Source organism: Anolis carolinensis, chromosome 2, assembly GCF_035594765.1.
Source record: "Anolis carolinensis isolate JA03-04 chromosome 2, rAnoCar3.1.pri, whole genome shotgun sequence".
Classification (NCBI taxonomy): Eukaryota; Metazoa; Chordata; class Lepidosauria; order Squamata; family Dactyloidae; genus Anolis; species Anolis carolinensis.
In genome coordinates this window covers 176,662,698-176,688,836 of record NC_085842.1, presented here as the reverse complement: position 1 = coordinate 176,688,836, position 26,139 = coordinate 176,662,698, and the positions used below count along the sequence as shown (strand labels likewise).

At 38.6% G+C, this 26,139-nt stretch overlaps 1 protein-coding gene across 6 annotated transcripts in view; it reads right to left on the bottom strand.

Moving 5' to 3' along the window:
* Positions 1–26,139, bottom strand: part of cep112 (centrosomal protein 112) — a 348,394-nt gene that overhangs the window by 276,149 nt on the left and 46,106 nt on the right. For all 6 annotated transcript variants that reach the window (XR_010003101.1, XM_062971149.1, XM_062971152.1 and 3 more), the window contains one exon: positions 1,688–1,774. Coding sequence is in view for 5 of the 6 variants with exons in the window: in XM_062971149.1 (XP_062827219.1) it covers positions 1,688–1,774 (87 nt within the window). In the remaining variant the exon portion in view is untranslated. The remainder of the gene's footprint in view (positions 1–1,687; positions 1,775–26,139) is intronic.

Here is a 26,139-nt window from a genome sequence, read left to right as displayed (position 1 = left end):
GAAAAGAAAACATTTAAGATTAAATGTTTTATTTACAGAAGAACTAAAAGAAGGGTATTTACCTGGAAAATAAAAAGACATGAAATGATTCTCTATACTTTAAAAACACTGTAGGACATCTCATCTAGAGATCCTGTTCTGGCAGTCAAAACAAAGTTACTTATTTTAAAGAAAAAGGAAATGAATCTCACCTTTTGTTTTGCAACACTAGTGAAATTCCAAGCAGTGAAACAGAAATATCAGACCTTCTATCAATGATGCCATACTATTACCTGTTCTACAATGCTAATAGATGATATTGTGGAAGATATGTCAGAAACCATGCAACACCTTACAGGAAAAGAAACACATCTCTATATTTCAGTTTTCAGAAAATCCTTCCAGACCAGGAAAAGGCCTTCAGAATTTTGAAGGGTACTTCTGCATTCAATCCACAATAAATAGAGAAATGGGTAAACACTAATTTAATGCACAATTTGCTTTGATTAAATATTATAATTGCTAGAACGCAAAAATGTAGCTGCCCAAATCAGAAGTTATTTGGAAGTTACGCCAACTTATTGGCTACTTTATAAATCCTTGTGAATTCTTGAAATTAATAAAAACATCTTTCAGTATTCTGATGTACAGAGAGCAGTAAATGCAAAATCTTGGTAACCGGAAGATTTGATAGACCCGATGGAAATATTTTAATTACTAACTGCAAGGGAAACATTTCCAGAGATGAAGTGGTTTCCTTCCACTAGCATTGGAACCTTGCTATGTTCTCATAATGATACAAAAATAATCATATTCGCTGCTCCATGAGTACCTACTTCAATCCACTGGAATAGCTCCCAAAGTTTTCACAGCATCCTCTCAAAAAGATTACTATGTACAAGAACCAGGTTAATTCAGAAGGCCTTGCCTCATTTCAGATACCAAAAGACTGTACAACGGGTATTAGGACACTGCAGATTGAAGACCCCCTTTCGTGTGTGTGTGTGCACACACCCATGTTTGCACGTTTCCCTATAATGTGATCTATCTGGTAGTATCTAGCAGCTGTCATATTAAAACAAGATCAATAAATGTAACTGAACTGTAACTAAATTTTTTCATTTTTCTAATTTACAAAAAAAAACCCATTAACATCAGTTTCAAATGCTCCAATAACCAATGGAATGCTATTTAAAGCTAAAATCTTAACACTGCAGGATGAAATACTGTTCTTATTTTATAGAGAAATATAATGCCATATAAAATAGTCTGAGATGCAAGAAGATTTATTGCTTTCACACATCAACACTAACTGACCACTGTAAAGATCTGAAAGACCTATATCATCTCTCCCAGCACTTTGAAAATTTAGGACAAGAGATATGATTTGCCTCTTTCTAGATCCAATTACATTCTGTTCTACTCACACAGCTGTATAAATATGCTTTATACCTGAACCTTAATACCACTCGCTACTGCATCCAAAGAAGTGAATTTATATCCACAAAAGCTCATGCTAAAATGAAAACAAATTAGTCTAAACATGCTGCCACATTGGCGAAATGTCAGGAAAGAAATCTTCTGGAACATGGACATACAGCCCGAAAGTCTCACAGCAACTCAGTAATTCCAGCCATGAAAACCTTCGACAATACATGTTGCCACATTTTTTCTCCACCTTACTTCTACTTTTTAAAACATACTATACCTTTTGAACATCTGCATCATGCTTCTTCTGTAATTTCAGCTTTTCTTCATGAATTCTTGCTTCCATTAGCTTCGTTTTCATCTCCAGCTGAAACCACAAAGTGTTTGCAAACTGATCAATTTCAGATACAAGGTAACATTCACCCTCTGTCCACCTTCCAAAACAAGCTTAGTATCTCTTAAATGAGTACAAAATCAAGCAATAAGACAGCTGTGATCAGTAAAGTCATACAACTGAATTTTCTCTTGTGAGAAAACCAAAAGATAATCGATCAGAAAAATTCAGCGCTCCAAAAATATTTCCTTTGGGCAAAGAAGCATGTATGGGAATAAAGCCATTATGAACCAATAAAAGTCAGCTTCTACTATATAGGGTTGGGAGGGGCTTTTTCCAATGTCTGTACTAGCACACACAGAAGTTCTATGGCTCAAACTAAGAAAACAACAATCATTGAACTGTGCATTGAGTTCTATACAACTAGCATATTGAAAACTGTTTAATCACATATGATCTAGGTGGGAAAGCAGTCTTTTGAGTTGCTCAACTTTTTAATATCCAAGTGAACGCAATGTCAATTACCTGCACATTGAGCTATCTGAATTAAAGAGATCAGTTCAACCCCATAGTGATTTGAAAAGCATTTCACCATAACATACCAGAAGAGGCAAAACAAAGAAAGGGGAACTGATCAAGTCTTTATTTGTGACAGAAATCTGTAAAGCAATCTCATGAAGCTGAGATTAACAATATCCTGGAGTCAAAACATTCAAAGTCTTTCTGCAATTTTCATTTGTCTTTTGCTAACTTTGTCCATATTTGCAATCAACATACGTATCATAAAAAATGACACTTGTGAATAAAACAAATGCCAACGGATGACAATGAAAACATGGTGCACCAACCTTAACACTGTAGAATTGCTTAAAAATAAAATCTACAGATCAACCAAATGAAGTAAAAATTGCACCATAACATGCAAAGCATTTAAAAGAAAAAATCGTACTCATGGCAAGAGTCCAATTGTGCTATTAAATAAAAATGTGACCCAAACACCACATTCAAGGAAATGTCAATTTGTCTTTCACATTTTCTCAGTCACAATCAATATTACAGATATGGAAAGTTTAGTACATCCTTAGATGTAAGTAAGCCCCGCTGAACAAAACTATACTTATTTCTAAGTAAAATTAAGAATAATCAATAATAATACTTTATTTCTCTATCCCGCCATCATCTCCCCGAAGGGACTCGGGGCAGCTAACAGGGGCCAAGCCCAAAACAGAGACAAAACATACCAAATTAAAACAAGCATCAATAACTAAAAACAGTGTCAGCACGACAATCAAATAAAATTGTATAAGATTGTTCTCTAACTCTTGCATCACAATTCAAACTATCAAAAGGAGAACAAAAATAAATTAGTAAATCCCCTAAACTTCTGAATAGAAAGAGCATGTAGATCATAGAATCATAGAATAGTAGAGTTGGGAGAGACTGCATGGGCCATCCAGTCCAACCCTCTGCCAAGAAGCAGGAAATTGCATTCAAAGCAACCCCGACAGATGGGCATCCAGTCTCTACTTAAAAGCCTCCAAAGAAGGAGCCTCCATCATAGTCCAGGGGAGAGAGTTCCACTGCCGAACAGCCCTCACAGTGAGGAAGTTCTTCCTGATGTTCAGGTGGAATCTCCTTTCCTATTGTTTGAAGCCATTGTTCCACGTCCTAGTCTGCAGGGCAGCAGGAAACAAGATTGCTCCCTCCTCCCTATGACTTCCCCTCACATATTTGTACATGGCTATCATGTCTCCTCTCAGCCTTCTCTTCTGCAGGCTAAACATGCCCAAGTTCTTTAAGCTGCTCCTCATAGGGCTTGTTCTCCAGAACCTTGATCATTTTAGTTGCCCTCCTCTGGACGCTTTCCAGCTTGTCAACATCTCCCTTCAATTGCGGTGCCTAGAATTGGACACAGTATTCCAGGTGTGGCCTGACCAAGGCAGAATAGAGGGGTAGCATGACTTCCCTCGATCTAGATGCTATACCCCTATTTATACAGGCCAGAATCCCGTTGGCTTTTTTCGCTGCCACATCACATTGTAGACTCATATTTAACTTGTTGTCCACAAGGACGTCAAGATCTTTCTCACACATACTGCTGTCGAGCCAGGCATCGTCCCCCATTCTGTATCTGCCAAAGTGAAGTATCTTGCATTTGTCCCTGTTGAACTTCATTTTGTTAGTTTAGGCCCATCTCTCTAGTCTGTTAGGATCGTTTTGAATTCTGCTCCTGTCTTCTGGAGTGTTACCCTCCCAGTTTGGTGCCATCTGCAAACTTGATGATTGTGCCTTCTAAACCCTTCGTCTAAGTCGTTAATAAAGATGTTGAACAAAACCGGGCCCAGGACGGAACCTTGCGGCACTCCACTCGTCACTTCTTTCCAAGATGAAGAAGACGCATTGGTGAGCACCCTTTGGGTTCATTCGCTTAGCCAATTACAGATCCACCTAACCGTAGTTTTGTCTAGCCCACATTTTACTAGTTTGTTTGCCAGAAGGTCATGGGGGACTTTGTCGAAGGCCTTACTGAAATCCAGGTATGCTACATCCACAGAATTCCCTGTATCGACCCAACTCGTAAGTCTATCGAAAAAAGAGATCAGATTAGTCTGGCATGACTTGTTTTTGGTAAACCCGTGTTGGCTATTAGCAATGACCACATTTGTTTCTAAATGTTCGCAGACAGCTTCCTTAATGATCTTTTCCAGAATCTTGCCTGGTATCGACGTGAGGCTGATCAGACAGTAATTGTTTGGGTCGTTCTTTTTTCCCTTTTTGAAGACAGGGACCACATTCACCCTCCTCCAATCTGCTGGGACTTCTCCTGTTCTCCAACAACTTTCAAAGATAATTGCCAGTGGTTCTGAAATAACATCAGTTAGTTCCTTCAATACTCTTGGATGTAGCTGATCTGGCCCTGGGGACTTGAATTTGTTTAGAGAGGACAGGTGTTCCTGGACAACTTGTTTCCCTATATGATATGCTCACTCATTTTATTTCATTTATAATATTTATATTTATATGTTTGGAGAGTTTAAAGCCAGTAAACAGAAAGCATTACATACACATGTACCTTAAATGGATTACAAAACAATTCTATAATCACATCATGCCAGAGATTAAATAGCTTTATTCACCTTAATAAACAATCTATCCCAGGGACTATGATTCTTATGTGTTCTTATTGTTTCTATGGAACTTCTCAGTAACTTTCAATGTCATTAATACCATCCTCAAAGGCTGTTTGTTCCCAGATTTCAGCAGTTGCCAGGAGGGCACATGCACAGTTAAACTCAGTATGGACCCTATCCTGGGAGAAAGGCAGGATATAAACAAGATAACAGATTTTGTGAGCTATAACAATTCCTGGAGATGCCTGATCTACCAGAGTCCCATGTCTTAGGTACAGCCTGTTTGGATTTCTGTAATATATAGGGGTGAAATATCAGGAAGTCCAAAACAATATAGCTGATTAGGACTGCTTGAAGAGATCACTTAAATTACTAGCTATTCTTTTCAGTGGCTACTGGTCTATCTCCAGGCAATGTTAAAAGTGCTGGCAATGACTGATAAAGCCTTCTACTTACCTAGTTCCAAAGGCTGCATTACAGGAACAGTCTTTGTGGACCTTACGGCAGCCTATGACACGGTGCAACATAGAAAAATGCTGCATAAAGTCTACCATATCACCCGGGACTTTGACTTTACAAAAACTGTCCAGACCCTCTTAGAAAACCGCAGCTTCTATGTGGAGTTTCAGGGCCAGAAAAGCAGATGGAGGAGGCAGAAGAATGGTTTACCCCAAGGCAGCGTTCTTGCACCAACCTTATTTAACATCTTCACGAACGATCAGCCACTACCACCACTCACAAAGAGCTTTATATATGCTGATGACCTTGGCCTTACAACACAAGCAAAAGTTTTGAAACAGTTGAAAAGCAACTCACCAATGCCTTGAAAGATCTCTCCAGCTACTACAAAGAGAACCACCTGAAGCCTAACCCTGCCAAGACACAAGTGTGTGCTTTCCACCTACGTAACCGTGAAGCCAACAGGAAACTGAAAGTTACTTGGGAAGGCCAAGAGCTCGAACACTGTTTCCATCCTAAATACCTTGGTGTCACCTTAGACCGAACACTAGGAAACACTGCATGAACACCAAGCACAAAGTAGCTGCACGCAATAACATCCTGCGGAAACTGACTGGCAGCGCATGGGGAGCAGACCGACAAGTAATAAGAACATCAGCCCTGGCCTTGTCTTTCTCAACTGCAGAGTATGCCTGTCCTGTCTGGCACAAGTCTGCCCATGCAAAGCAGGTGGACATAGCACTGAATGAAACATGCAGAATCATCACGGGATGCCTTAAACCTACACCTGCTGATAAACTCTACAAGTTAGCTGGCATTGCCCCTCCTGATGTGCGACGGGAAGTTGCTGCTAACGGTGAGAGAAAAAAGGTCGAACATTGTGAAAGCCACCCACTGCATGGCTATCACCCTCCTCCCACCAGACTCAAATCAAGGAAGGGCTTCATGAGAACCACCACTCCTCTTGATGTTCCTCCAGCAGCAGCAAGGGTGTCCCTCTGGGCAGCTAAACCTGGCAATTCCAACTGGATGGCCCCCCAAGAGGGTCTTCCTCCAGGGGCAAACCAGGAATGGGCAACTTGGAAGTCCCTGAACAGACTCAGAAGTGGAGTGGGCAACTTGGCAAGGTGGCACTACCTGGAGGAATCCTCCACCTTGTGTGACTGTGGAGCTGAACAAACAACTCAGCATATGTCTGCTTGCCCACAATGCCCTGCCTCATGTACGGAGGAGGAGTTGTTTAAAGCTACAGACAATGCGGTTGCTGTTGCCCACTTTTGGTCCAAAACTATTTAGTTGCTCGTGATTTCTTTTCTTTTTTATTTTATTTCCATTATTTGAAATGTATTTGCTGTACTAATGCTTTTGACACACACACACAAAAAAGTTCAATGCTATCTAAGGCCCCATCCAGTTTCTGAATCCAGATTATCTGTTTGAACTGGATTACAGTTAAACTCATATAATCCAGTTCAAAGCAGATAATCTGGATTCAAAACTGGATTACCATATATGGCAATGTAGATCCATCCTGAAAAATCATATCCAACCTAAGCCTCTCTAGATTTTGTAATGTTCAGCAAGAGCCACTGTATTGCTTTCATCATGCTCAAATGTTGTTTGGTGGAAAAGCAAGAGCAAGCGTTCTCAACAGATACTCTTAGGCTACAAACTTCCTTCAGTGTATGCTGAGGTGTGTCCCATCCATTGCTGTTCTACCAGAAGGCAAAGATCTTAATATTCGGGAATTTTTGAGGCAAGCATTTGGCAGCTGACTGGCTGATGACGTTGGGATTTTTATGGGATGCTTGCTCCACAACCCCATCTCTTCCCAATTATGCTTCTATTTTCTTTAATTTGATTCTTGGGTTAATTGTATTTTTATTATAACATATTGTGCTTAACTTTACCATGTTGTAAGCTGGCAAAGGTCCAGATAATTGAGAGGAGAAAGATGGGGTGTAAATTAAATAAATGCTGGTGGAAACACTGCATATAATCAACCCAGAAGAATAGGAGTATGTTTTTTTAAAATTCTGTGTTTTTAATCATGCCCTTAGTTTGAGTATTATTCAACATATGCTTAGCGCAAGAGAAAGGAAGCGAGAAGACAGTATCAAGATGATATGAAACAGCCCAGCTTCCCTCAAAACTCTTGTTACCATACTACATATACGATACTTGAAGCAATGTCTCTATACATCATGTGCAGGCAAAAAGACAATCCTTATGTACCAAGCTGGGGCTGTATTCACCATGACACCACGTTCCTAAGAAACAGAAAGAGTGGGGCAGTAGACTCTGCCACAGTCAGTAATGATGCATACTGACAGGATCCAGAAACTGGTTGGGTATCGGTGACACTAAAGGAGACTGAAGCCATGTACCTGGGCTTTAGACAAATGGTCAATCATGTACAATTCTATGGCCCTGTTGCTATTTCAATATACACTAAGCATGCTTCAGTTAATGAAGCTTCTGAGAAAGAAGCTTCTTTTATAAAAACCTTCCAGTATTGCAACTAGAAATGGGTTCCTTCCCACTGTTCCCACTCAATGGAAGGGAAAATCCTCAGCGACACTAACACATCCACAACTACAGTGATCAATCAGCTGCTTGCACAGGTTAGGCCTTAGTGTTCAAGTTTACAGTGACTCACCCTGATTCTTCCTGCAGAAGCCTCTGAGAAAAAGGCTCATTTAGACTGCCACAGTAACATGTTAAATGCTATAAGAAAAATGGCAAAGAAAACATTCTTGCACTTTGGGAGAAGCTTTCAAGTGGTTTATAGAAAGTTTAGAACTTTTAAAAATATCAGCAAGGCTTACTTGATCTGGTTGTTTCATTTTACACCTATAGTTTTGAATATAAAGTTGTTTGAAACATGTCAAATTGCTTGTACAGTTTTGTTAACCTCTCCCTATTTTTTCCTATGGTGGTTCTTCTTCTAATACTAAATATTCTAGTACTAAAGTTATGTCCAGGAATATCCTTCATTAATGAGGTAAAGCCATATTGAGAGAATGGACAGCTAAATATGCAAAACCCAAAAGTACTTAATTCAGAAACGTTCTTCACCACACCACATACCTATCTGAAAACAGATGGAATTACTGGATTTCAAATAGAGACGAGAACTTCAAACAAATAATAAAAGGTCTTCTTCAATGTCATCAGGCAAACTTGTAAGACATCTGGTATTCTTTTGACTGACCGGTGCAAAGAAAATAAATGTACAAAATGTCTCCTTGGAACATAGTAATAAATTCTAGAATCTTGCATATACTAAAGCCTTCATGAAGGTATAAAAACAGGGCCAAAAAAGTTAATATACATACTGGCTATTTTACAAAATGTTTTTGCCTTTCATTTGGAAGCACATAACTATAAAGGAATATATAGATTTTTCCCCAGTTTTAGCCTAAATTAATCCACCAAGGGCACTAATATATAAACATAATGTCCTCAGTGGGTGTTGACATACTAGGTTCCCACTGATTAAATGGGTTTACTTTAGCTGGCATTAACAATTAGATTTAGGCCATTATACATAGAATCATGAGATAATTAAGCTTTTAAAAACCAAAATCTATAAAACCCCATCTAAAATGTACAAAAATGATGTACATGTAAAAAAAAGGGTCAGATGCATAGATTAAATTAAGAGGTAGACATAAAAAAGAAAATCCCAAAGTCACAAAGAAGTATTTCCTGGAACAATAAAAACTGGTTTCATGCTATAGGAGAAAAGATATTTTGACAAAATGCTTCACTAAATTGTCACATAGTGTAAAAAAGTGTGAAATAGAAAGACATTAACATTTTGTACCAAGATCAACAACATTCTGACGATCATACAGCCCTGATGAATAAAAAAATTAAAAAATAAAACAGGCTCTGAATCATTTAACTTTTCCATAATGAAATTTAGCCTTATTTTAAATGTGTTTTTAATGCAAACTATCCCAATTTTCCACTATTAAAAAACAATCAAAACAAAAATAGCACTCAGGAGCACAGAATTCTCATACAATATTTCAGTTTTCAGGATTCAAATACCATATATACTCGAGTATAAGATGATTTTTCAGCCCTTTTTAGGGCTGAAAAAGCCCCCCCTCGGCTTATACTCAAGTATATATAATAATCAGAGTTAGACAGTCTTATCTTAAATTAGTTTTATGTAAATATTCAAAAACATTAAGCCTACTGATTAGTGTAATTTTATTGATATCTATTGTTATTTTTATTTTTTATATTTATCAGTAGCTGCTGCATTTCCTACTCTCGTCTTATACCTGAATCAATAATTTTTCCCTGTTTTTTGTGGTAAAATTAGGTGCCTCGGCTTATATTCGGGTCAGCTTATACTCGAGTATATACTGTACTTTATATATAAAGGTGCAAGTGTCTGGTTATCCACTTTAAGAAGTTTCTATAAAAACTGAGAATCCCTTTTAAATTATTAATTGTGATTTCATTAGCCTGATTAACTCCCACATACTAAAGCAATCATCATATTTTATTACAGCACTTGGCTTCCTGATGAATAACTGGCACAGATCAAGTTTGTCCGTTTTTCTTTCTTAGTGCCATATAATGTAAACATAATCAAAAATATTTTTAAATATTTTAAAACAATATAAAGACATCCCTTGGTTATATCTGAAAAAGAAAGTACAAGATGTTTAGACAACCTTGTCTAGTTGATCAAAAAGGAGCAACTGTTTTTGATAAAACTGAAGATTAGATACAAAGCAAAGATAATACTTAAGATTATCTATGCTGAAATGTTTGCAAATGCAAAATTTTTATCACTGCCACAGCTCATTCCTTTGAGTTTTTGTCATTGTTTATGCTCTTTACAGAGAACTATGAAGCAATTAAGCCTTACGGGCATGTAAACACTACTGATGTCAAACATCTGTTCTGTCCACATAATTCAAGCAATTGAGAGTCATACCAGTGAAACCAATTTTATGTGCTCTCTCTCTCTCCCTCTCTCTCTCTCTCTCTCTCTCTCTCTGAAACACTCTTTTCTTCTTCAAAATCAACATGTACTTTTCAAAAATATCTAGACTGCTGAAATTTTGGACTGAAAATCAAATGACTCATTTAACAATAGTCTTGTTTGTCACAATTCACAACCCAATCCATCTTCAGACAAGAGTAAGAGGCATTTCTGATTTTTGAATGGAAGTGGAACAAAAGTTTCATTTGACAGCAAACATCTGGGCTTCCAGGTTTGTTGTTCTAGCGAACCTTTCTTACCTTGTCCAGGGTTGAAGTGAGCTTTTTTCAGATAGCTAGCAAAATCCTAAGAAGGAACTAAAAAAAACTCTGTGTGTAAGTGAAAGACTTATATTTGCACACTTGGATTTCAACCAGTAATACATACATACATACATACATACATACATACATACATACATATGTACATACATACATGATGTCAGACAAACTGTACACATTCATACAGTTCTCATGAAGACGTTAATATTTTCTCCCATTCATAGATTTTACTTATTACACATTTCCTCCCTGCTGCCATGAATGCACTGAGCTTAAGGATAGAAACAGAGAGTACACAATCTCCAAACAATCTCTACTACTGTATTTGCAATCTGTATTGCCCTGGTCCTTAATCCTACATGTTTTGTATCCTGTCCCATTGCACTTTGTTGCTACCATATTTCTTACAGGACAGTTGCTCTCCAAACTTTAATACTTCATACAAAGATTCCCTAGCGTGACTTCTTCTTCCATGAAAAAACCATAGCTTCTTATCCTACGTATAGCCTGCTATTCAGTTTTGACCTTCTCAATAAACTACAGTCTAACGGAGTTACTACATATGTTCAGCATCAGTCCAGCAGGGGTGTATTAAACATATATAAAAATGGAGACAGACTTAATTGTTGCTCACTGCTACTACTTAACCACAATTTGTAATCAATCTCATTCATCACAAGAAAACACAAAAACCAAATGTGTGGTAAGAAAAGTAAAGAATCCTGCTCGGCACAAAGCATGTCCCACATCATTATTCATGTGAAATATAGCTGGCTAAAAATTTATTAATCTTACATACCTGTAATCTAGAGCAACAGAATAGTACATTAAGATTAACAAATGTTACATACACATTCAGCTCACAGTTTCTGTTTCAAGTTCAAATGCCACTTTTATCCAAAAACCTATTTTCAAATGCATGTAAAAAGTGAACATGGAAAGATAACAGAGATGCCTAGTGTGAGTCACAATAGTTCATTTCATATTAAAAATCTGTTCATTACATTTCAGGTCATTTTCACTAGTTTGAGTAAATATAAAAACAAGAATAATGAATTTACTGATCTTTAAGCAAGATTTCTGATACTTAATGAACATCATCAGTAATGAATATTTAAAGGAGCTATAAAACTATTCAGAGAATTCTCCACTGGTGTACAGAATTGAATTCAAATGGAAACACCCCAAAAGTTTAAACAAGATCTCTTTTACCTAAATATACACACAAGGCATTCCATTGTCTCAAGTACTAAAATAATCTTTGCTCACATATCTGAATATATGGACTAAATGTTAGACCATATGCCTTTAACACTCCAAGCTACACAAAGGATAAAACTGATTTCCTGAGGAAAATGAAGTCTATCCACAACATTCTAGAGAACATAATCCTAACCACTATGGATGTGATATTTCTATACACCAACATCTGATACCAGGATAAACTGAAAGCCATCAAGAATATCATCATCATCATCAGCTATCACTCACTACTGAGTACGATTGCCTTCCAAGTGTAGGTTCTTGGCAGTGGGTCAGTAGGTGACCGTAGAGACCTATTCTTGATCTGCATGTTCATTCATAGTGAGGACATCTATTCCCAGATGAAAGGTGGTCCTGACAATGAGTTGCCTTCCACTTCACACATTTCTCCTTTTCGCCCTTCATTCGTGCCTCTTTGAATTCTACAGCACTGTTGGTCAGCACTGAACTCCAGTTAGAACACTCGAGGGTCAGGGCTTCCCAGTTCTCGGTGTCTATGCTATGGTTTTAAGGCTAGCTTAAGCCCATCTTTAAATCTCTTCTGCTGTCCACCAACATTTCATTTTCCATTCTTAAGTTGAGTGTATAGTAACTGCTTTGGGAGACAGTAATAGGGCAGTCAGACAATGTGATCAGTCCAAAAATGTTGATGGCAAAGGATCATCACTCTAATGATGGTGGTCATTGCTTCTTTCAGCATGCTGACATCTGTCGACCTATCTTCCCAAGAGATTTGCAGGATTTTTCAGAGGCAACACTGATGAAATTGTTCCAGAAATTGAGAGAGACATTTGTAAATGGTCCATGTTTTGAAGGGGGGAAAACAGGGTTAGGAAGACAATAGCTTTATAAACAAGCACTTTGATATCCCTACAAATGTATCAACCAGATTTGATTGACCACATTATCACCGGGATCCATATACTGTATAAACTCTGGAATCCACCAATATACTCATTTAACCAGGGAGTTATCCTTCTTTGTTACCATTGACATGGAATTTTGATTTACTTTGAATGACTGATTTTGAAGAAGAGTGTTACAAACCTTGAGAATATTATCAAGACTTTAATAAGACTACTTTATGTACCAATAATTATATTTGTTGAAATTGGACATTGGATTATACATGGTTTGTTATATTGATATTGATACTATACATAAGTCTACCATTATTCATTGTGTAAACCACAGGAACGGAGTTACAGTCAATCATAATATATAAGTGACTATATCACTATAGAAGTATAGAACTATAACATAACTTACTTTATATTATATACCATACTTTTCCTTTTTTCCATTTTGCTATCCCTACAAATGTCCCAATCCTCAAACACTCTCTGTTTCATTTTTAAAAATGCTACACTTACAGAACTCAGATGGTGTTATATTTTCGTGTCAATATTAACTTTTATGGAGACATGGCTGCCAAGACAGCGGAAATGGTCAACATTTTCTAATGTTACTCTATTAAGCTAATTTTTTGGAATTGCAGAGGGATTGGCTGGTGCCTGCTGATAGAGCTCTTTAGTTTTCTCGATGTTCAGTGAGAGGTTTTGTATGCTTCTGCAAAGGTGTCTAAAGTGACTTGTAGGTATTCTTCTGAATTAGCACAGGCTACATTATCATCGCATATTAGAGTTCTATAACAGATATTGTGACCTTAGTTTTGGCTTTCAGTCTGCTGAGGTTTAATAGCTTGCCATCTGTCTGATAGATGATTTCCACGCAGTGGAAAGCTTCCTATCAACAAGGTGCATTATCATAGTGCTAAAGATGTAAAATAAGGTTGGGGCAATAATACATCCCTGTTTGACACCTGATTCCAGTTTAAATGTGTCACTTCGGGAGCCATTGCTGTCCAGGATTATTGCCGACATGTCATCAGGAAGGAACCACAGCATGTTCATGAATTTGTTAGGGCATCCAATCTTTTGGGGGATGGTCCAGAGAGCATTGTAATTCACTGTGTTGAATGCCTTTGCAAGGTCAACAAAACAGTATGATTTTAGCATAATAACAATAAGCATAAACATGCCTGGTGGCAGAATTGTTCTCGGAGCTTTTACATGACATTCTTCATTTCATAAAAAAGGTAATTTATTGATGCTCCCTTTGAACATTCAGTATGATTTATTTTGTTTAAGTTTGATTATACTGAAGTTATATACCCAGGAGGAAATATCTCTTCTTTACATTTGCTGTTTAATTTTTAGAGAAGCAACACTTTAAATTCCAATGAGTATTAGTTTTGAAAACTTGAGAATTTACATCTTTTTGTACTTAAAATTAAAAATTTAGAACTATTACCTATTCATTATTAATATAAATGTCTGTCTGGAGAGTTTTCAAAAAGAAAATATCACCTATGATTTTTTTTGTTTCTAATGTTTTATAGATATCAGCCCCAGGGAAAAAAAATATTTGAAATAAAAGAATGAGATTCCAAGTCACATGCACTCCCCAATCTATATACTTTAACTGTCAGTTGAACTTTCATAAAGTCACTTTGGAAAAATAACTTCTGAAATGAGTTTGTCCAGCTAAACATAATGGCATTGAATGCATCTCAGATCAGCAATCACTAGTCCTCATACCTACACACCAAATGAGCTTCTTTACCTCCTCCTTCCTATGTCATTTTTTGTTAACATTTACTTGATAAGGAGCCACATTAAAAGTCCTGTTAAAGGAGGAGAATTACATATATGTGCCTTAAGAACAGCAGTATTATTACCAATATTGAAGGCAAGTGATCCAAAATATTCTAAAAGCTGAACAAAATCCAAATCCAAAACATTTCTATCTCCCAAACCATTAAGCAAAGTCAACCTGAAGTGTTATGTGATTTCGGCTCTGCTAAAACTGCCCAGAGTGCAACAATTCCAAATGGCCAAATAAAACACAGATGTGCTGAAGCCAATATCGAGGCTTTATTCCCAATGGCCAGAGAGGATGTCAGCAGAGATAGCCCTTCAAAGAACTGGCATACCCCAATTGCAGAACATTTTTATTTCATTCTGACAGCTATTCAGGAAACCCACACAAATTCTGGATTGGCTTAGGGACTGTCCAGCTAGGATCTGCCTCCTGAGTGGCTCAGGAGTCCATTTGACATCATCGCTGGTTGGCTCCTCATGCTGGCGGGAAATTTGATAAACTGTCATTGGAACATTTGGAGTATTATTGTGTTTATTGATCTGTCCAGGAGAGGGGTACAATGCAGGAGGAATGCAGTGTGCCTGGTGATAATGAGCTGGGATGGGTCCCCATATCTTCAGCTCTGGCTTGATAAACAATAGGATGCTTCAATTTGTTGCCCATGTTAATAGGTCTCTCGATAGGATCAGAAACAGAGACCTGGGAAAGGGAATATTTTCAGGCTAGCCCAGGTAAAACAAACAATGATGTAAATTCATCGTGTGCCACACTCCTATTCTTCCCAGTTCAATGTTTGAGAACTGTAATAATGTCCTCTGGGTGAGGGCGAGATGAGGTACCATTTTGGGGAATTTCTAGGGAATTTATAGAAAAGTTACTGTAGGATAATCAGAAATAACAACTTAGCTAGCTATATTTCCCAAGGGAGCTACACCTCATAATTCATAATTTTGGGGTCTAATTTTTGATAACAAAATAATTTATTCAACTGTTTCCTATTCAAATCAAATGTATCAAGTTCTCTGCTTCCACTGTGTTCCATGCTTGTTCTTTTCTTCAAATCCCCTTTCTTACAAAGCTTCATTTTTGACTGACGAGTTGTATTGAGACAGAAGAAGGTTACACTTTTCAAAGAAGGCCAATCTTTTCTATACGTTCTAAAGCTAACATTCATTCAGGACTTTTATGTTCAAGGGACAATGTACTGCAAGTATATTTACACAATTACACTGGCAGCAGCCAAACAAACACCAAATCAGTGAAAATCAATCCAATCTAGATTTTAAAAAACCTTATCTGTTTGGACTAGGTGAAAGAACAGAATGACGGCAAGGACAATGATTCACATTTTGATATCCTTGTAAAAGACAAAGTATAGGATTTTTGATCCAATCCTTTCCCATTTCCTATATTTGCACAAGAAGTATCAGTACCAAAACATATTTTGCATTGAAGCAGATTTTGGAAAACAATTTGGACATGAGATCATGATTCGGCTTTTTATATGGTTTTAATCTGTTTGATTGATTGATATGTGTTTTAATTGCTTATAACAATAATAATAATAATAATAATAATAATAATAATAATAATAACAACAACAACTTTATTTTTATACCCTGCCCCATCTCCCCGAAGGGACTCGGGGCGGCTTACATGGGGCCTAGCCCGATAAAACAATCAAATATCAATGATACAACAATAAAACAATCTATATATATAAAAGAGTGATGGCATCGGGGCAGCGGACAAAACAACAAAACTACAGGCCTCCCAACCTCGAAATTTGACAACACAACCCATCATCCACGGCTCTAGGTTGATACAACAAAAAGAAAAGAAAAATAAAGTCCTAATTAGAGGGAGAGGAATAATTGTTTTTATCCAATTGCTGCCAGTTACAAGGCTAAGTTCCACCCACTTGGTCTCCTAGCAACCCACTCAGCCCAGGGGACAGGCGCAAGAGTTTGGAGAGACCCCTAAGGGCCATCCAGCCCAACCCTTTCTACTATGCAGCAGGACACAATCCAAGCATTCACAACACATGGACAACGTATAAATACTATACAATACTACACAGGGACATAGACCCCCTCTACCCTCACCACTTTCACAGTACACAAACAACCAAATGCATACTAAACATAAGGACAACCATACAACAGACATTCAATACCACCACTACCTCAACAAGTTCTCACCAATACCACCAGACAACACCACAGCAACTCATGGCCGGGCATAGCTAGTTATACCAATAAAACCTCAATTATCAGTAAAACAATCGATAAAATCGACATGAAGCATACAATATTAAAACAGGAGACTAATTCATAAAACCCAGTACAGAATGTGCCGGAATGGGGAAGGTATTTCACGGTTGAAATGGACAATAAAGTGCAAAATAACATTGGCAACGCCTCAAGAATGGGGCTATTATAAAATGGGCAGATAGATCAGTCCAACAACAAATTAAGTGTCAAAGGCCTTTTGGAAGAACCAGGTTTTTAAGCTCCTTCGGAAGGAGGGGAGGGTAGGGGCCTGCCTGATCTCTCTAGGAAGCGAGTTCCAAAGCCGGGGGGCCACGACGGAGAAGGCTCTCTCTCTCGTCCCCACCAACCACGGCTGCGAGGGTGGTGGGAGCGAGAGGAGGGCCTCCCCCGATGAGCTAAGAGAATGTGCAGGTTCATAGGGGGAGATGCGGTCTCTAAGGTAGGTGGGTCCCAAACCATTTAGGGCTTTGTAGGTGATAACCTGCACCTTGAATTGGGCCCGGAAAATAAACGGCAGCAAGTGGAACTCCTTAAACAGGGGCGTTGAACGCGCCCTGTAATTCGCTCCAGTTAGAAGCCTGCCGAACAGGGGCTGCCGAACGCTGTACTAGTTGTAATTTCCGGGCCGTCTTCAAAGGCAGCCCCACGTAGAGCGCATTGCAATAGTGCAGTCTAGAGGTAACTAAGGCATGGACCACCATGGTCAGATCAGACTTCTCGAGGTATGGTCGCAGCTGGCGCACAAGTTTTAATTGTGCAAAGGCCCTCCCGGCCACGGCCGACACCTGAGCCTCAAGCGTCAGCCCCGAATCCAGGAGGACCCTTATATGTTTAGATTGTTTATATTTTGATGAAATGTGTTTTATTGTTTACCTGTGCAGCACTGAATTTATGCCGGATTTGTAAACCGTCTTGAGTCCCCTCTAGGATCGAGAAAGGTGGGGTAGAAATGAAGTAAATAAATAAATAAAATTAAACTTACATGGACCTGAAATAAACCTCTGATAAAGCAAACTTTCAATCTGTACTACACTTTTAAATTACAGCAAAGTTTTTGATCAGTAAAAACATGATAAACTGTGTTGAGCAGAATATTTGATGACCATGGAGAGCCATATGATAACTGCAAGTCACAACTGTATTGGCAACAAATAACAATTAGCAATAAACAATTACGTAATCCAGTAATCTTCCATAGCATTATCTTGTTATCACCTGCTTCCAAATCCTGTCAAATTACCCACAAGTGCCTATATTTTTACTTTAACTCAGAATCTCGTGGCCTTATACAAAACATTCTATTTACAACTCAAATAGAATAGAATAGAATAGAATAGAATAGAATAGAATAGAAAGGATCAAATTGTCCTTGTAACACATTTAAAATTATTTTCTTGCTATGTTAGAATGCTAAACACTAAAGCACTGCTAGTATATAAAATACAATATAAAATACAATATAAAATACATTTGAAAGTGTTTCCACGGGAGCAGCCATTTTTAAACTGAGAACTGAACTCTTTCATATCCAGTAAAATAAAGTAGGTCTATTTTAGGCCCAAAGCCTCTGTGAAAGTCAGGTTTGATACAGAATAATACATGAGATTGATCCCTGGGTGATTGGCAATTATCTGAACATTGTAGTAGTTAAAAAACCTGACCTAAACTGTTAAACCAACTCTTTGATGTGCCTCAAGAGGCTCCAGTGCACATGTAAAGTAATGAATGACATAAGTGAATTATGGTCCATAAAAATGAATAGTGAAATCCTATAAATGTAATAAAGGCAATTAAGTAAAAAACCATGAAGTATTTGATTTCTGAACTTTACAGTAAACAGTTGCAGAAATAGATTTTTTTTTACTTTGGGATAATGACAATAAACTAAATCAGCCCACCTTGCATATGTGACACCATGCAGCCCTAGCCCTGCTTCCTTCTTTGTAGATTCCTTTTTTCTACCTCCAAAGCAAGGTATCCCCAATTCTCTTTCTTGAATTGAGTGCAAGATGCTCACCTTGACAGAGTTGCTTCCAAAGTGTGCAAGTTTTAAGGCTCTGGGGACAGTTCCTCAAAATGGTCAACCACATTCCCAGCCAGTGCTAGATAAAAGGCATAGGAAGGCTTCCAGATTGAGATTGGGACCTCTGGGAGTCAAAAGCCAGATTGGGGCTACATGCATGCATACTTTGATCTAGCCCCTCAAAGATCAGAGAACAGAGATATTGCAGGCTCAAAGACAGGAGGAAGCAGTAAGAAAAATCTATTTTCTATGAAATCAGAGTAAAGGCAACCTGAAAAGGGTAGGGTCAACTCTATACAATGCAGCAGAAGTTCTAGCAATGAGCATGTTTAAATTATTTTTATTATTTTTGGATTGCAAATCTTTATGAATTTTAGCTTCATTAAATCCAGGCCAAATACTTGTGCCTTTTTGGGGGGATTTGGAGGAAAGTTCCCAGGAAAGACTGTCAGTATTTGCCAAACCATCTTTTCTTTTTTCCGCCATCAAATTTATAGAAATTTCATCTACAAATACTAATCTTTTAGAAGAACTATAGACACACAGAATGAGAGGTTAGTACTCACCATGATCACTCTTGGATGACACAGTCATCCTAACTGATCAAAGGATACTAAATTTATTTTTTGTTGAAAATGTTAACTTCTCTCTGTCCCAGATAAAGGAAACTTGTGGCATCTTAGAGACTGAGACCCCATCTACACTGACCATTTAATGCAGTTCAAAGCTAGCTTCAAAACCAGGATGTCCAGACAATAAACTCTCACAAAGGAGCACAAAATAAAGCCCTTAATGCACACTAAGTGCTCTGTGGTTTGTGTAATTGTCATCCGTGCCTCAAATTAATTCCAGGATTTCCTATGTATTCATGCTTCAACATCGGTTTGAAATTGCATTAAATGGTCAGTGCAGATGTGGCCTAAGACAACAAAGTTCATAGCATTAGCTTTCAAAGAATAAGGATAGATCTATACTGTAGAATTACTACAGTTTGACAATCCTTTAACTATCCTTTCCTGCATTGGTCACACTTCTCCTGGTTACTTGACATTAGCTCAGGGCGCATTGTTTTTCGTCAATGCGACTGTCACCTGGGATGGCGACATCAATTAAAACTTGTGCGCCAGCTGCGACCGTACCTTGGGAAGCCGGACTTGGCCACGGTGGTACACGCCCTTGTTACATCTCGTTTAGACTACTGCAACGCACTCTACGTGGGGCTGCCTTTGAAGACTGTTTGGAAGCTTCAATTAGTCCAACGGGAGGCTGCCAGGTTAATAACTGGGGCGGCGTACAGGGAGCGTACTACTCCTCTGTTACGCCAGCTCCACTGGCTGCCAATTAGCTACCGAGCACAATTCAAGGTGCTGGCTTTAGCCTATAAAGCTCTAAACGGTTCCGGCCCAGCTTATCTGTCCGAACGTGTCTCCCGCTACGACCCACCTCGAAGCTTAAGATCGTCAGATGAGGCCCTGCTCGCGGTCCCGTCAGCCTCACAGGTGCGGCTGGTGGGGACGAGAGACAGGGCCTTTTCAGTGGTGGCTCCCCGCCTATGGAACGCCCTCCCCACTGAAGTCAGGCAGGCTCCCTCCCTCCTGTCTTTCCGAAAGAGGACAAAAACGTGGTTATGGGACCAGGCATTTGAGCATGAGTAGCAGCAAAAATGAGATAAGAATATATGACCTACTGACAGACCCCACATGAACATGGAAAGCGCCTTAAATGTATATTTAAATGTATAATTATGTATATTTTAATGGCTATTCTTAATTTTATTGTAATTTTTAATCCTGATGGATTTTTAAATTTGATGAAAACTGTTTTTAATGTGTATGGTTATACTGTAAGCCGCCCTGAGTCCCCTGATGGGTGAGAAGGGCGGGGTAGAAGTGATGTAATAAATAAATATAAATAAATAAATTGACCTCAAACGAATCTGTAGCTCTTTATCTATGTTTTGAATTTACAACCTATAATGTGCACTTTGCCAATCTACTATTACAACCTCACTGTTTTTACATTCTATGTTTTCAATAAGTGTGTTTTTATTCTTTTTGGTTAATGTGCAAATATTACAATTGGTGCATGTTATTGTTTATTGAAGTATTGCAAATTGTTATTGTTTTGTATTTGATATTTCTGTGAGCCGCCCCGAGTCCCCTCTGGAGGAGATGGTGGCGAGATACAAATAAACGTATTATTATTATTATTATTATTATTATTATTATTATTGTAGCTCAATTCTTCTGGTGCAACTCTTGAGTGACTCAGATCAGTTTGGTTACAGTGCCTCACCACTGGTGCTTCATTGGATATATTACTCTAAATGGGTTAGAATTACAGAAAATCTTTCTTGCTGTCATTTTGCCTTATTTAGTTTAATGTCCCAACTGGGAATGGATTGCTCTTACAAGTCATCTAATAATAATCATTCATAGTGAGCACCAATCTCCCATTCTCTAGATCACTGCTTCTTAAACCATGGGTTCCAATCCCAAATGGGATGCCAAATGGGGTTCAATGTTGGAATCCCATAAAATTGGCAACAATAAAAGGTTTCTGAACACCAGCTAGTAGCTATTTCAGCCAGTTATACCAATCTGTTGTGAAGTATTTATAGAGAAATCTGTAGAAATGCTTCAGCTATACTTCACCGAAAAGAAAACGAGCATGTTTAGCAGACCTTGCAAATGCTGATTTTTTATCTGAAAATATTTGATTTTTATACCTATTTATATACCTACAGTATATACTTGGGTCACCAAAAATTTCTAAGGCCGAAAGGGATCCCAAGCAGAAAAGTTTAAACAGCCCTGCTCTAGATAACTGCCTTGAACAATCCATACTCATAAGATATATTAAAATTCACAGGAGGGTGAGAGTTCCATTATCACTGATACTGTTTGTAATTCAGTCCTTGTAAAAAACTGCCTGAGCAGTTTGATATTTGTGTAATTTATAATGCCTTAAGAAAGTGGAGATGTTCTTCAAAACTGCTGCCTTACAAATGTATTCCAAACAAGTAGTAATTTAAAAGGCCTTGATTGTGGCCATGAATCTAATAGAATGCGTCCCCACAAGCTTAACCCTCTGCATCTTTGTGCGGTAAGAAAAATACAGGCTTTAATCCATTTTACAACAAAATGTTTGAAGCTTTGTCTCCCATAGTCTTAAGATGAAAAGAAACAAACATGGCTTTTGTGTGTCATACTGGACTTGTTTTGTTGATATAAATTCTGAGCGCTCCTAACATCTAAGGAATGTCACTGTCTCTCCAAATGATGGGTTGGTTTTGAGCAAAAGGTTGCCAAGTGTATAGTTCAATCTAAACCTTTTATATAGAGATTTTTTTGGAATGCATGTCAGATCTAAAGTCAGTGTCTCTTTGTCCTTGGCAAAATATTGTAGTGACTCAAATTGAGCTTTTGTCAGTGCATTTTACACTAAAATCAACGTGGGAACCTGTGAACCATAGCAGAAGGTTTCAAAGTAGCCCCTCAAACATGTTATAAGCACCTTAAATGTAAATTTAAATGTATAATTATGTATATTTTAATGTATATTCTTAATTTTATTGTAATTTTTAATCTCGATGGATTTTTAAATTTGATGAAAACTGTTTTTTGATGTGTATGTTTATATTGTAGGCTGCCCTGAGTCCCCTGATGGGTGAGAAGGTCGGGGTAGAAGTGATGTAATAAAATAAATAAAAATAAAATAAATAAAATATTAGGGTGTTTCAGGCCTGCCAAAATGGTTTGATAATGCTGTCTGTGTTGTGACTGCGCCTTCGGGGATTATGGATGATGGTGGTGGGATTAGAAGAGGAAGGAAAAACCCTCGCGAGGAGGGCTCATTGGAGGAGTTGCGCAGGAAACGGATTAGAGAGCTCAATGGGGAATCTTCTGAGGAACATTCAGATGGGGAGTTTGGGGAAGAAATGGATGCTGGTGAACAGGTGGTGGCTGAGGAAGTGGGCACTGAATGGGCACAGCCACCGGAGATGTCTGGGGAATTGGAACCTATGGATACTACTGAACCTGGGGTATCTTCAGGAGCAGATCCCACTTGGGCTGCTTGGAGAAGGGAGGATGGTTCTTTAAGTGTGCATGGGGTTGAGTATGGGCAGGATGATTGGAACTCCGATGAGCAATTAGGCACGCCTGATCCATGAGCTCTAGCTGTGTGGAGTTCTGATTCTGAGTAAGATCTGGGACACCTGTTGTTTGGGTGTGAGTGTTTGGACACCCAAGAGGAAGGGGAATAAATTGGGAATGTTTGGTCACTTCACTTTGCGTGTGGCAAGATGTTGCTGAAGCGTCATTGGGATTTCTGTTCGTTCAAGAAGACTGGACTGGGACTTTGCTTCTGATGTAAGTTATCTGGGATTGCTCTGCAACGGAGGGCTGGAACTGTGTGGGTTTCCCTGGACTGCACTCTGATTACTATTTCTAGCTGCTGTTACCATCGTTGCCTTGGCTCTTTGTGCCATTTCGTGGACCTGGTTTTGATGACTGCACCCTTTTGGACCCTGGACTGTAACTCGACCTTGCTTCTGCCTTCGCCCTTTGATGGATGACTACTCACGGCTCTTGACCACTGGCTTGCCCTCCTGACCCTGCTGCTGTCTCCTGCCCTGACCCTGGAGCACCCTGACAACGCCTCTTCGCCTTTCCTTTGGAGCTCCTGGCATTATCTGCATCGTAGAAGGAGTTTGCTGCAGTTCTAGTTTATTTGTTCTCAGACCAGTTTGGTGAATCTTTTGAGAACTGTCTCTTTAATTCCACAGAGCCGGCTGGCTGCCACAGTAAGGGCTTGGACCCAAAGTGCCTTTTGCACCGGCTCTAAGTTTGTTTTTCCTTGGCTTTATTTTCCTGTTCGGGATTTAAGCTACTAATTGTAGCTCTTGGAAGGTTTTTGGAAGGTTCCAAGTCATTGTTTGTTTTGTCTATTTTTATAAGCCAACACAATTTGTTTTTGAAGCTAAATTAAAGCACCTTTTTAGTTTTATCTAAATACTTGCGTGGATAATCTGGTTGGCTTGCTAAAACATACTTTTGATATATATTTTTGTTTAACTGCTTTTTAAACACTGATAGTTAAGTGTTTAAAGCTATCTTTTGTGTTTATGTTTACTTTTTGGTCTATCTCCTGAATAAACTCTGTTTTGTTTGTTAATTGGTGTCTGACTCTTGACAGTCTGTGATAATGAAGTCATAGGTATTTCCAGGAAACCCTTTTCATCTGAATATGCACGTAGTCTCCCTAAATAATATCTGAGATCATATAGTCATTTACATGTAAAATCTCCAAGGTGATTTGCAGAGTTTCCAACCTGAAATATTTCTATTTCACAAATCCATTCATGTACTTTAAATCTAGCACTGACCTGTAACAGTCATTGTGCTTGGGTAGTTAAACAAATTTGATATATTCCTTTAAATCGTGATTTACCATTATTTATTTATTTACCACATTTATACCCTGCCTTTCTCAACCCCGACGGGGACTCAAGGCTGTTTTACACATAGGCAACTACTGGATGCCTTAAAAACAATATATAATTAAAATAAACATATTACCGGTAAATAGAATTTAAAACACATTAAAAAATTAAAAACATTACTTTCACTATTAGTCACACTAACAGTAATCGTAATCCAGGCCATTCCAATTGTTTTTTTTTCCCCATGTCAGGAGCAACCTGAGTTGCTTCTGGTGTGAGAGAATTGGCCGTCTGCAAGGACGTTGCCCAGGGGACGCCCAGATGTTTTGATGTTTTTACCATCCTTGTGGGAGGCTTCTCTCATGTCCCCGCATGAAGCTGGAGCTCATAGAGGGAGCTCATCTGCACTCTCCCCGGGTGGGATTCGAACCTGGCAGCTTTCAGGTCAGCAACCCAACCTTCAAGTCACAAGGCTTTACCCCTCTACGCCACCGGGGGCTCCATTCCAATAGTCACTGTACATAATTCCATACTTATCTATTGCACTATAATTATTCTCCAAAGGGTTGATCCCAAAGCCACGTTTTTACTCTCTTTCGGAAGGTCAGGAGGGAGGGGCTGATCTAACATTCCTGGGGAGGGAGTTTCATAGCCAAGGCGCCACCACCAAGAAGGCCCTCTCTCTCGTCCTCACCAGTTGCGAAGGAAGTGGGATCAAGAGAAGGGCCTCACGAACGATCTTAGGAGGAGATATGTTCGGACAGGTAAGCTGGGCCAGAACTGTTTAGGGCTTTATAGGTTAACACCAACATTTTGAATTGTGCTCGGTAGCAGACTGGTAGCCAGTGGAGTTAGTGCAACAGGGGAGTTGTGTTATCCCTGTACCCCGCTCCAGTTAGAAACCTGACTGCGGTCCGTTGGACTACCTGAAGCTCCCATTACCTTCTCTATGACCAAGATCTATAAGAGATGTTGAATTTCCTTGCCAACTATCTCTCTCTTCTCTTTGCTTTTTTAATCTTTAGAAATATATCTATTCTTTGACTTCTTGGAAAATATGATTTTGTATCCTACAGGAGATGTGGTAATGGCTGAGTCATAACCATGTGAGGTGTATTGTAGAGGGGTTGTCCTTTACTGATGACCTGTCAGCAGGTGGCTAGAAAAGTGGGATGAAAGGTTCCATCTTTCTCTCCCCAGTGTGACTCATTCTGAGTATCTGTCTATTCTGTAAGTGACTCCCTGGATGTGATCATTTGGAAACACAAGCCTGAAAGTGGATCTGTGGATCTTAATTGTACATTTGTATATATTGCAACGGTGAAGATTAAAGCCTCCGGATATTTTGGACGAAAACCTGAATCCATGAGTTTACTAAACAGTATATAAATGATGTTTGCAGTTGGACTCTGCTGATAGATGGGCTGAAGCCTGTTTTTGCTGAGAAAGGACTTGGCTGTATTTTGCTTGCTTCTACAACACTTCCTATCCAGAGCACAGCAGTTCAGGGAGGTCATGATTTGGAAACTATAAATCTTTTCACAAACCCATCCCATGACATTCTAGTCCAACATTCTGGTCTGTCTCTCAGTAATTTAGTCTTCTTTCTCTTGTTACTGTGACTGATGTTGCTGAACATGCAGCTGTGCCATTTCCAGCATCACATACTGCAGTGCCCTTTGAATCTTATTCTGTTATATTATTGATGTACTCTGATTGTTCTTTATGTGATTTTAATATGTTGTAAGCTGCTTTGGGTCTGTGAGGGGGAAAAGCAGGACATAAATAAAGATATTATTATTATTATTATTATTATTATTTTATGACACAGCAAACAAGAAAGATAT